Below are 13,334 nucleotides of genomic sequence, written 5' to 3'. Positions count from 1 at the left end.
TCTTTTCATGATTTCTTCACTATTTTAAAAACCACCAACAATACCCGAAGAGAACCACATGTAAACCAATACGTTTGGTAATTGAACCATAGAGACTCATGATTCATTTTCGCATCTCTGAGGTGTCTTGGTTTGGAACACATTGCTGTTGCACATAGTTGAATGGATTGTATTTTGCGTTCAGGGTCAAGTCTGTCTGTAAACACATTCATCCATATTCAAAATATTCAGACTGCGCCTTCTGTTATGATCATTGGAATATTTGTAAAACACATAATGAAAAGAATCACTTAAAATGAAATATCTTTGGGTAATTGGACCATAGATTCATTTTAGTATCTCTGTGATCTCGTGGATTTGAACTAAGACTTGTCATTCCGATATGACAATTGGAAACATCATCAACCATGTCAGTTTGTATGACAGCCATATCTATTGACATCAGTTAAGGAACATGTGTAATGTGGAAGACTTCCGGTGCTGCCAATTACATTCAAGAATTCTTACAGATTATGATTGTTGGTTCATTGGTTGAATGAACGATAGTATTATTGGACTGGGTGAGTGAGTGAGTGAGTGGGATTGTATGCCGCTTTTAACAATATTCCAGCAATATGACAGCGGGGCCCACCAGAAATGGGCTTCACACATTGTACCCATGTGGGGAATCGAACCCGCGTCTTCGGCGTGAATAGCGGAAGGGAGACTTCAGACACAAAGAACCACCGGGTTCCATTCCCCACATGGGTACAATGTGTGAAGCCTGTTTCCGACACTCAATGGATTGATATTGCTGGAATATTGCTAAAAGGGGCATAAAGCCATACTCACTCACTTACTCATTCATGCTGCTTGTTTGTTGCGATATGCGTGATCAGGCTATATCCCTCAGTTGTGTCTTTGGGGGGCATTAATTTGAACTGCAGGCAGGGAAGTGATCAATCCACATTGCTGTTTTTTCACACCCACCAGACAATCAGGAGTACTGCACAAGAGGATGACTGCGCACAAAAGATGCAGTGAACAAGTTTACAACTGGTTATTGCCTATGTATTGAAATCTCAAGTAAATGTTGGTGGTGAACGTGATAACTAAGACCAGCATTAATTTTTTATCAGGTAATTCACTCCCTGCGTCCTTATTTGTTTTATCCTCTTTGGGAGAAATGTGACCTCATTCTCTTCTCTGAATCCATGACCAGGTGACGTTAGTTATTAGACAGCAAGACCAATTTTCATAATGGATTATTTTATGTGTCGTTTTTCTTCATTGCAAAAAGACACATGTCTCTTTGAGCTGTTTTTAACACTTGACTGTTATTACTTTACTGTTCTACCCGTATTTACAACAACTGATGTTCATAGCTTATTGTGAGTGAATAGAATAATAACTGCAAATCGCAGAGGCCTTGCAGTGACTATTTTAAGAAAAGGCTAAATTCCAGATGTGTTAGGAATAGGAACCCATCAATATGTCGTTCATAAGATACTCAGTTCACTAAAGATATTGAACAGACAATTACACAACAATGCGATCCAACAGATATTCGTTTAGTTCCTTTAGAAGTAATGCTCGGGGTGCCCTGCTTTTAAATACCGTTGATGTAGACATACTAAATTCTGGATCTGATGATGGTGGAAATCTTTTGGTTTTAGGTACGTAATCATAAAAATACTATAAAGACAGACGGACATTTTTTCAGTAAAAGGCCACTGGTCCACAGCAGTCATGCAATTCATCACACGTCACATGAATGAGACCCGTGAATATCGTGGTTAGAACCGATCTTCAGTAACCAATGCTTGTAGTAAGAGGCGACTAACGGAAACGGATGGTAAGACTCGCTGATGGCTGACACATGTCATCGGGTCAAATGCTCATGTCGCTGTCTGGTCTAGGCTAGCTTATTTACATATATAAAAGTACCATTCATAAATAGGATAGTTTGGACCAGACAACAACAACAACAACACACACCCATGCATATGTGTATGTATGAAATATATAATTTAGCTAATATGAAAATTACTCACATCAACATTGGCAGATTGCAAATATTTATAAAGTGGTTTATCGTAGGAGCTTCACTAAAATGTGTCACATATATTTATGTCGAACAACAGAACAGCATTCACAACTACACCATATATGCCGCCCATCTTCCAGGATGTTTTAATAAAACATTCCCTTTCTTCTTTAATAACAAACATAAATCAATGGTAACTGAGATAATATGAACATGTTTTTGAGCGTAATTATATATATATATATATATATATATATATATATATATATATATATATAGCTCGCCCTCTGGTGGAGAATCTGCAAGTCATTCAGCCAGGCAGTCGGCCTGATTACAGCATGTAGACTCAGTAGGCTCAGGGGGACTTTGGCCCTGCAGTCAATAGTGTTTGTAGTGGGGATAGATTGACATGTTGAACTAACTCATCAAACCACAACAAACATATGGAGCTTGAGGAATTCCTCGACTACCAGTTCATATGACACTGCTACAAAGAAGCGTACATGAGACCGTATTACCCTCGGGAGAAGCAAACAACTTATATGTAATATGCTGTAGCTCACTCTCTCGCTTCTGCACGCATTGACCCTCTCGTTGTAAATCGTTCCGGACTGACCTGTATCTGATATTCTGCTAGTCACACCACCCAGGTCATATCACTGTTGTAACAGCGGGTCTACACACGTACTTCATTGTCCACAGAGTAACTGTCAGAAACAAGGTGAGTATGCGAGGACAAATTCCATCAAATAACATTGACCTGTATGATTTTCCGAAACATAGGTAACGACTAGCATTGTTATCTTAACCTCCTGTAAAATACTTTAAATTCATTGGTTAAGGTCACCCCTCACCGGAGGGTGACAACTGAAAAAAATATTCGCCCCCTCCTACGGTAGCCACATTTGATGTTAACAATCGTATGACTTCATAATATAACTATAACGCCAACAATAGTATTACGCGTGCTGTGCATGGAATTCGAAAACGTTTAAACCTTGCAAGGGATAGAGGGGTGGGTTGGGGGTGGGGGGATGGGGGGGGGGGTATTGGGAGATTGGGGGTGGGGGTTGGTAGGTAGAGGTTTTGTTTTCACACTTTTAGGAATGTATGTGAGTTAGAGTTATATCCCGTTGCTTGTAGTTCGTGTCAACGTTAAGTGATGTACTTCGTTTTAAACAGGAACAATTAGAAAGGATTCCGAATCATCAACACCAGATACGACTAGCATCTTTTAATGGGGCCTGTAAGTCTCGCGAGGTGCTACTTCCGGTACTAAGCTGGTTCTCGGCTCCCTTTGCGCGCGCCAACTTGATATATGCGAGACTGCACCCAGCTTAATTTTGGTACCAGATTTCCAGTGACAAGCGTATATTTAATAACCAGCTCTGGTTCCAAATTGTTCGACCACCAAGTAGGACTTTACTAGACCGGACCAAGTCTGCAACCATTCTCGGCTGTCACTGACAATCATGAGACCAGTCGAAGAGATATGAAACTGTGTTTGTCATCGGAAGTACTAAGGTCTCACGAAGTGCCGCCACCTACTTAGGGCCATCTGTCAATTCAGAAAAAGCACAAATAGATACATGTGCTCATATACGTATCAGTGTCTGCTATCTAACTGCCCACTGATTCGTTCTCCAGGCCTACCCAAAGTTCCTTGGTCAGAGTTTAGACCATTTAGGCCTCATGCAGGCTCCAAAAGGCTGGAGGCAGGCATGGAATTTGCAAACAGGACTTATCATTCTGTGGTGCCTTTTGTACCATATCAATTGACTTTCCATGTCTATGTATGTTTCCTTTTCCACCACCACCCTGTTACTCAATAACAATTAAAGGGTGTCTCAAGTGGAAATTTTAACACTTGTAACCTGCATTCTAAAGGCAACACTACTATCTTGGTTAATACTGTCACAATTCTCGTGTAAAGAAACTGTGAATAACGAGGAGCATGATTTGAAAAGGATCAAAGGTCTAACTGTACACATCATTTTTAAAATCTCTATGTTCTTTCAGAATGTGGACAGGAATGAGTCATGCTTTCGCTACGCTCGTGACTCTGTTGCTAGTGTTGCCTACAGTTAAAACACAGAAAGTGTCAACTCTGAATGGCCCACTTCTAGGACAACGAGTGCCAGTGTTAGGCAAGTCCCTTGACGTATTCTATGGAATTCCATATGCCAAGCCTCCCGTAGGCGATCTCCGATTCAAATACCCACAGCCTTCAGAGTCATGGGGACCGAAAGTAAGAGACGCGCAAAATCCAACCCCATCCTGCTTCCAAAATCAAGGTCCTCTTGGCACCGCTGAGTCTCACAAACAGATACCCGACGATTACAGTGAAGACTGTCTTCATCTTACAGTGTGGGCACCATCAGACAACGACGGCAATCTGGCCGTCATGGTTTGGATCTATGGTGGAGCATTTTATAGTGGATCTACAAGAATGCCACTGTATGAAGGAAAATACCTTGCGGCAGAGAATGACGTCATCGTTGTATCAATGAATTACAGACTGGGGCCTTTAGGGTTCAGCTACCTAGGACCAGATACCATCCCCGGAAACATGGGCTTGATGGACCAACGACTGGCCTTACAGTGGGTGAAAGACAACATTGCCAACTTTGGTGGAGATCCAACCCGTGTGACCATATTTGGAGAAAGTGCTGGTGGTGTCAGCGTGGGTCATCACCTGGCGTCCCCATTGTCTCGTGACCTGTTTGACAGAGCAATTACAATGAGCGGGACCCTCAATTGTCCGTCGGCTTACATTTTTCCCAACATAGCAAAAAAGAAACTGAAAACATTTGCCAATCTCCTTGAATGTCCTCCATCTTCAACTGATGCAGTCCTATGTGACTGCTTGAAGAAAGCAGATGCACAAACATTGGTTGACCGTCAGCTTCATTTGTTTAATGAAGGATTCCCATTTCGTCCTGTTGTGGATGGGTACTTCCTCCCTGATGACCCAAAACGTCTTTTGCGCAGTGGTTCCGTCAAGCAGACCAATATACTACATGGCTTTACTAAAAACGAGATGACACTGTTTTCTGCAATGACATTGAAACAGATGAGAAACGTATCTGCATTACCGGAAACGTTGATTTTAAGTCGCCAAGAATATGAAGGTCTTCTTAGGTTTGCCATTGGAAATCCGGACGGAATTGACGAACCTCTTCGTCTCTTTTATGAAAGTCAGAAAGCCCCACTGAAAGAAAACGACTATTTTGATGTCATGACTCGCGCGAGTACGGACAAGGCAATGAAGTGTCCTCATCTTGAGTTTGACAGATTGTACTCTCCTGCCAACCCTACCTTCGTGTACAGCTTTAATCACCGACTGTCAGTTAGCCCATATCCACAGTGGATAGGAGCAGCCCACTGGTACGAGCTTGACTTTGTGTTTGGTTGGGTTCTGGACAAGTCTCTGGGATGTACAGAAGAGGAGATGGAACTCAGCAGGACCATCATGACGTATTGGACCAACTTTGCTAAATCAGGGTGAGTCAGTAATCGCACTTTTGGCTTTGAATGATGAACATATTTGTGGACCTTCTTCATTTTGAAAGCATAGCACAAAAAAAGATGAAACAACCTCTATTGTTCTCATCTGTGCAATTTACAGACACCATTCATGTCAACCATTATGGCATGTTTGTGTCATGAAGCCATGTTCACCTTCTACAGTTAGCATTATACCAAACAGACTAAGCCGTGAGGATTCTGTTTAGAATTGATTCAGCTCCTGCTTGTCGTACCAGGCGACTGATGGGATCGGTTGGTCAAGCACGCTGACACGGTTGAAACAAGTCATTGTATATATCGCATAACATAGATCAATGTTCATGGTATTAATCACTGGACTGTCTGGACCAGACTCACTTATTTACAGACTGCCACCACATAGCTGGAATATTGCTGAGTGCAGTGTTAGACAACTAACAAACAGACAAACAATTCCAGCAAAGCATTATAGACCTGTTCTATTTACAGGAACCCGAACACTCCTGTCCCCGTCAAGATGAACTGGCCAGCCTCTGACAACACCCATCTCTCCTACATGGCACTTGACGTAGGCAGCAAATTAGCAGCAGGACATGGGGTAGTCCACCACGAATGTGTCTTCATCAACAGGATTCTACCCATGATTTCTAAAGGTAACGTTACACGCTATCGGAACAGTGATTTTGATACTTATGTATAACAAAACAGGACACAGACACTGATACACATGTACTCATCAGTTCGTATCAATACATTCGTGACAAATGGTTACAATGACACATGTATATCAACACGTTCATGTCGATACGTCCATGCCCCACTAGTACCGTACATCTAACTATCGATGGATTGCAATTGTGGAGTCCCCGATAGGAGTTAATCGATGGTAGAAACAAAAACCTATCGATTCATCGATAATCTGCGTGGCTGTCGATAGCAAAGTGATTGACTTGTGTTGATGATAGACAGCACAAAATACAGGAAGCACCAGATTCGTTCACTTTGATTTATAACTATCCTCTTAATCACGAGGTAGGGATACTACTAGGAAACTTACGAGATCTTTATGAAACGGGCCCGTTATGGATGCTACACTGAACTGTAGCAAGACAAATGATGAATGCATTTGATACTTTTCAGATCCGCCGGAAAGACGGGAGTACTGCACAAAAGGATGAAAGGACAGCATCACAGTAATCACACTCCGAAGGACATAGATATAATTATCATTAGTCAACGTCCATAATAATCGGACCTTGGGGAACACATGAGCATTATCAGATATAAGGGACGTTACTATGTATGATTGTGTGAAATCTTTTACACCTAGGCATCTGTGTACATAGCCATCACCTCTACCACTCCCAAAACATACTTCTCAAGGATGCCATACGATGCCGTTAAAATGGCACATGCCAGGGCCTGTTGTGTCTTTACGCAAACTAAATGCAGGTCATGGAGGAAATATGTGTCCCAAATCAACTCCCATACACCCATGTCCAAGGTGTGGAACGTAATTCAAAAGATTAAGGGCAAAGGATCCAAATCTGGTGCTCGCAATCACAAAGATGGTGAATCTCTTTTAACACATAAATTTGAAATTGCAATACTAAACCAAACAAGAAAAGAAAATGAAAAAAATCAGTCAACAAAAACTCGTGGATTTAGTACTAAAAACGTCTTATGGATTTCTTGCAAGCAGTAGGGTACATTTTGAAATATACAGGGAAATAAATGAGTGAGTGAGTGAGTGAACAAACGATTAATACACTGACGAAACCTACATACCTACGATTAACCTACGTCACATGACATCGAACATGATTGTCTAGGATAGCCTAAGACTACCCTTACGTTACCGTTAACAACCACCCACTGTTAATTAACTTGGCGAAGCGCTGCAGGAAGAATGGGATAGAATGAACCTGGATGACAACAGACGTTACACGAGAAGTGTGTCTTGTCGAATCAGAGATTCTCTTATGTTACGAGAGTGTGTTCCTATAAATTGTAATATTGATTAAGTGATAATTATTGTTGGGTCGCAATGTTTAGAGTTTTGCGTGATAGATATTATGGGTCACATTTCGTTTCATAAATGTTCAGTGCTAGTGGTATTTTAGCGCCAGACCTTTAAGGTAGCACCTTAGAGGTACCTCCCTTTGGTTTGTGTGGTTTCGAACGTGAAACATGGCGAAGGTTCACTTCGCTGGAATGTTCAGGAATCAGTGACTTTGCATGTAAAGGCTGGTTGTGTTGACACACACCAGACACACAAACTGAAGTACATTAAACTGCCTGAGTTCGTCAACACTTGACGTACATAACTGCTGCCTGACCGCTCGCTGTGTTCCATTCAGCATAAATGTTTCTCACTCTCAAACCAAGACTTCGGTGAGTTGACATTGTATTTGTGACCCGTCACTTTAGATTTGACTCAGTTGCATTGTACATAAAACCTCTCTTGTGAATCTTTATATTCTTGCATTTGTTTGCTCAATATAAAGTAATTGAAAATTTTAGACTTGTCAGTGTTACATTTTGCTGGTTCTGAGAGGATTTCCTATACCATGTGTCACGGCAAGTTTTATCCACAACAAAATTGGGGAATCGTCGGGGATTGAATTCATTTGACATTGAGACCATTTGTGAAATTTATTTCATTTGTTTTGTTCTTTTTAAATTTTGCAACACGTTATCTGTGAAACCAGCAAAATTGTCTTTGATTTTGAGACGTATGCATTGTCCCATAACTTTGAGACATTCAGTCAGTTGCGCAAATCAGATTTGTTGCAGATTTCTTCACACCTCAAACTTGATGCCAAACCTGCAATGAGGAAATTTCAGAGTTTGTAAATTGTGTTGCATCACTATATTGACGAGGGAGTTTTCGAACATGATGTTTTGGAAATGGTCCAAGAGGTAGGTTTAGATCAATTGGAAATAATGAAACTTGAAATTCAGTTACAAATTCAAAAAGAGGAAAATAGAAAACAGGAAGATTTTTCTGAAAAGGTTGGAAATAGGAAGAAAGGTGGAAAGAGACAGAGATAGAAAGGAATTAGAATTGAGGAAATTGGAAGTTGACAGAGAAATTGCACTGAAAAAGCTCGAAAACCCTTCTCTACCCTTAGATTCTTCTTCGTTTTATATAGCTTGCTGAATATCTCAAGTCGCTCAGGATGGTTGTTCAGCCTTGTCAGTACAACAAAGCTCAGTCTATGATCATATCAAGAGTACCCTTTTGAAAGCTTATGAGTTAGTGCCTGAGGTTTAACGTCAGAAGTTCAGGAATGCTCACAAAAAGGACAATGAGACTTTTGTAGAGTTTGCTAGAGTAAAGGAAACACTGTATTGATGTTTGAGACAGTTAGTTTTGATCGAAGATTGCAAGCAGAGTGTTCATTCTGACCTTAACACCGTAACGAGTAGATTATTGACTTGTACAAAATGAGACTACTGCTCACGACCTCAATACTTCGGGCATGCATACTGTTTCAAGGTCCGTGAAACTATTCACTGCGCATGCGTGATGTGCGGAACGCAACACAGCTAATGAAACCACTTGTTCCCCTAGCGCTGGTGGAAAATTAGTGAATCGTTTGAACTCCGATTTGGCGGGGTTTTTTCAACGTATTTTTTTTTCAACTTTATAGGTTGAATTTGCATTTTTGATGATTTGTTTCGGTAAGTGCATGCCGAAAGGTATCAGAATCTGCAAAGTTGTGTTTTACGTTGCATATGACCTTTAAAGATGACATATACTCTAGGAGGTGCGAATGCACAAATCACTCATTGACATCGTTATAAATGAAACCCCGTCTTTAATTACCTTAAATCGACCTTTTTGACAACAGAGCACAATTCTCAATCGCAAACGAAATATCAACCAATCAGAGCAGCTTGTCTCCGTGACGTAATAGTAGGTATATATATGAGGGGCTAGGCAGAATTCATCTACATTTGAGGGGGTACACTGTTTGTACAAACCTGAAATCGCGAAAGCTGTTGTTAAATGTGAAAGCTATATAATTAAATTTTTATTGTGGTCATTAAACTTCTGGCAATCTGATTGGTTAACTTGGAACATTTCTTTTGAGTTCATTTCCCAATGAATCTGAAAAAAAATAAGCCACGCCCACCGAACCGGACTACTTTCGGACCTGAGGAATGTCGGGGAATACCTTTACACAGCGAGGGAATTCCCTTGTACTCGGGTACCTTAATGAACTTTGGGTAAACATTGAAGTGATGCATTGTGATTAACATAAACAAACAACTCAAAATTATCCGAGAACGTTAACAACGTTGCAACGCCTCGACAAGAGCATGCGCACGTTGGAACATCAGTTCATGGCATCGCAATCCCAGTCACATCACATCCTCTTTCTGCTTGCGCAAATACTACTACTGCTGGTACCTTTCAATGTTCTTGATATCCCCCTCAACTGTATGTCATCAAAAAATATTTCACTGAACGCGATTTGAAGAGAATATTTTGATATTTCTGATTGATTTCTGACAATGTCTTACTCTTTAGATCATAAAACATTTACTTTCAAGTCCTGTTATATGAAAGACAGTATCGTTATGCCAAAAATAATTAAATTTTTATTGTGTTCATTAAAATTCTGGCAATCTGATTGGTTAACTGGGAACATTTCTTTTGAGTTCATTTCCCAATGAATCTGAAAAAAATAAGCCACGCCCACCGCACCGGACTACTTTCGGACCCTTACGCAGCGAGGGAATTCCCTTGTACCTTAATGAACTTTGAGTAAACATTGAAGTGATACATTGCGGTTAACATAAACAAACAACTCAAAATTATCCGTGAACCTTAATAACGTTGCAACGCCTCGACAAGAGCATGCGCACGTTGGAACATCAGTTCATGGCATCGCAATCCCAGTCACATCACACCCTCTGTCTACCTGAGCAAATACTACAATCTCAGTTCCACTAACTTCATATCATCGGGCTTCATTTCCAATTCTCACTTTTCAAACTGTCCCTTTCAGTTCGCAGGTAGTAATTCAAACGTTTGAACTTGAAACTTTACCGATACCGCGACGTGTCACGTTGAGTTGTTCCACTCTGATTCGCCGACCGATGTTAGCTTGGTTGATTGACAGCTGTTTGGAGGTGCTCTATGCTGATTGGCTAATGGTTTGGTAGGCGTATCATTTTATGTAAATGAGTCACCTGAGTCATGTCACGCCATTAAGGAATTCTTACACCGAAAATGTTAATCGGTGGTAACAAAGATATCTGTTTCGATGAATTTGATTATTTTCAAAGAAAATATTGTTGAAAGGGTATAGTATTTGTTGCTACGCGAATTCATACAGTTTGCACATTGGTTTTTAGTTTCATACTTCAATGCAACGAAAGAAATACGCAGTCAATCCTTAAATGTTCTCACAATCTACTATCATTTAGTTTTGTCTCCTGCTTTGCCTAGTTTCCGAGTTACAACCCTTGTTTTCATAGACGATTCTGTCAAAATCACTTGGTGTCGCTAGGTTGTAATCCGTGTTAGGTGGTATAACCTTACACGTTATTTGTCATCATTCACTTGATGCTCAGTTAATGAATTTATAACAGCTATAATTAGTGGTAGACAAAGGTCCCCATTTGGCATTTCTAGTGTCAGGATCGATCAAAGGATTAAATGATAACACGCTGATTGATTAATTACTTTTATGCGGATTTAAATGGGGATTGGGCAATAGGTACTGATAATGTATGTACATTTACTAATCTATACTGAATACACTCTGTCGTGTCTGTGTCTATGTAAAAACAACACCCTTTTTTGCATTTCTTGTGTCTGGATCGATCAAAGGATTAACTGATAACACCCTGATTGAGTAATTAGTTTTGTGGGGATTTAAAAGGGGAATTTGTCAAAAGATAGTGTTTATGTATGTACATTTACTAATCTATACTGAATACACTCTGTCGTGTCTGTGTCTAAGTAAGAACAACACTACTCTTTCAAAGGATTAACCGCTTTAAAAGAATGGCCCACATTATGCAACTAGTTGCCAGGTGTGCTATTTTGAGTGACCAATGAGACTATACAGCAATATGAAAAACCTGAAACGATACATCAGGTTTTCGTATATTAGATTGTTAAATGACACATCACTTGGTAAATCTGCAGATGAATTATATATCACTTGTTTTTTGTGGATATTGATGGATACATTCCTCGAACAAGCTAATAGCCTGACATTGCTCCTATAACTTTTATTTTAATATCTTCATTTTCTTTTTATCACGTTGTCGTAGCTTTTAACAGAATCATTGTTTTCGTCGTGAAGTGTAATGATACAGACGACATACACTAGGGCGTGCGTGTGAATTATGATTCAAATATAGGCAAACTATAAAATAAAAAAATATTACGTTCCTGTTATACTCTCGCAGATCGATTCTTTTTATGAAGTTTCAAAATGCATACAAGTATGATTATTAAGTAATTAGGATTATGAGACCAAGTATAAAGACGTATATTGACAGGTGTCTACATACTGGTGAGTGAACGTTACAAACCAAATACATTTAGCAAGTGAAGAAATTTATCGCGCAGTATTTTCACATCGACCCCGACCTCGCCTATGTTATGTTGCAGGTTGTGTCATGCAAACCCCTTTTGGTTATGATTCAAATACATATTTATATAGGCTTGATTTATTTAACTACTAGTAGGAGGTAGTGTTTATTTTCTAACTTGATGAAAACAAACCATTATCTCATTACTTCAAATGGATTTTAGTCCGTGACTTCACGATTTTCAAGAATGACGGCGCCCTGTCTGAGGATGAATCCTATTTAAGTTTGTTTTCACCGACTTACAAAATCAAAAGTACTTTTCACTGGTAGTAAAATATGTATTTTATTGATGGGCATGCGTTAGCGTTACATTCATGCAAAATCCTTTTGGTCAGCAGTATATAGTAAGCAGCCTTGATTTTATAAACTCGATGAAAGTTGAACTCCATTTTCTATCCTGGAAGCGTGGTAGGGGGCGATCCATCCGATTTAGTATATACCACAGGCTTCCACAACGCTCGCTTCGCACACATAAACAACCAATTTAAGCACAAACTACGGGGTCCGACGGAAATCTGTGCATAGTGACACCAACACCCGACCCCAAGGAACAAGTGACGGCAACACAACAATTCGTCATGTCTTTGGAGACGTCGAGAAATCAGCAAAATGACGAGCTTCCTACACATTTTCTATACAACTAACTGAAAATCGTTTCTTCTATGACGTCACTGCAGGACTCTGGCGACAGAGTTACGTAACCTGTCTGTGGTTTCACTTGCGGACGAGAGAGAAGCAGACGACTTTTTAGCAACTTTTAAGCGTTTGGTATTAATCAAACAGAAGTTTTATTTTTTCTAAAAATATGATGTTCCGTTTATGACTAACCAGAAGTCTTTCATGTGCAGTGGTAAAACAGTATCAAAAAGTTGAGTTTATTCGTTCTTTAAGAACACCGTTAATGGACGGATTTCAGTAACAGGCTTCCTGTGGATTTCCTTGTGCCACCGAGACGCGATAGTGTCCACAACCACATCACCATGTTGTCCTTACTAGTAGCCATGTCCAGCTGAATGAACAGAGGAACGTTTGACACAGACCAGTATGAAGTCTAGGAAGTTGAAACGCATCAAAGGATACTTGACTCAGACTCGAACAGTAAATATGAAGTGAGGCGCGATAACAGCCTCATCGCCATCTTGTCCATACTGGTACCCATTTGCTGCTGAATAATCAGGGG

At 40.1% G+C, this 13,334-nt stretch overlaps 1 protein-coding gene across 1 annotated transcript; it reads left to right on the top strand.

Moving 5' to 3' along the window:
* The first annotated feature begins 2,338 nt into the window (after window positions 1-2,338).
* On the top strand, window positions 2,339-8,010 carry LOC137259724 (cholinesterase-like). The gene is made up of 4 exons (XM_067797324.1): window positions 2,339-2,747; window positions 4,046-5,530; window positions 6,023-6,186; window positions 6,674-8,010. The coding sequence occupies exons 2-4, from the start codon at window positions 4,047-4,049 to the stop codon at window positions 6,709-6,711; spliced, it is 1,686 nt and encodes a 561-aa protein (XP_067653425.1). The 5' UTR covers window positions 2,339-2,747; window position 4,046; the 3' UTR covers window positions 6,712-8,010.
* The last annotated feature ends 5,324 nt before the right edge of the window (window positions 8,011-13,334 follow it).

The sequence above is a fragment of the Haliotis asinina genome, chromosome 13 (assembly GCF_037392515.1).
Source record: "Haliotis asinina isolate JCU_RB_2024 chromosome 13, JCU_Hal_asi_v2, whole genome shotgun sequence".
Taxonomy (NCBI): Eukaryota; Metazoa; Mollusca; class Gastropoda; order Lepetellida; family Haliotidae; genus Haliotis; species Haliotis asinina.
The sequence above is the reverse complement of the archived record's forward strand: the minus strand, read 5'-3'. Positions and strand labels throughout refer to the sequence as shown.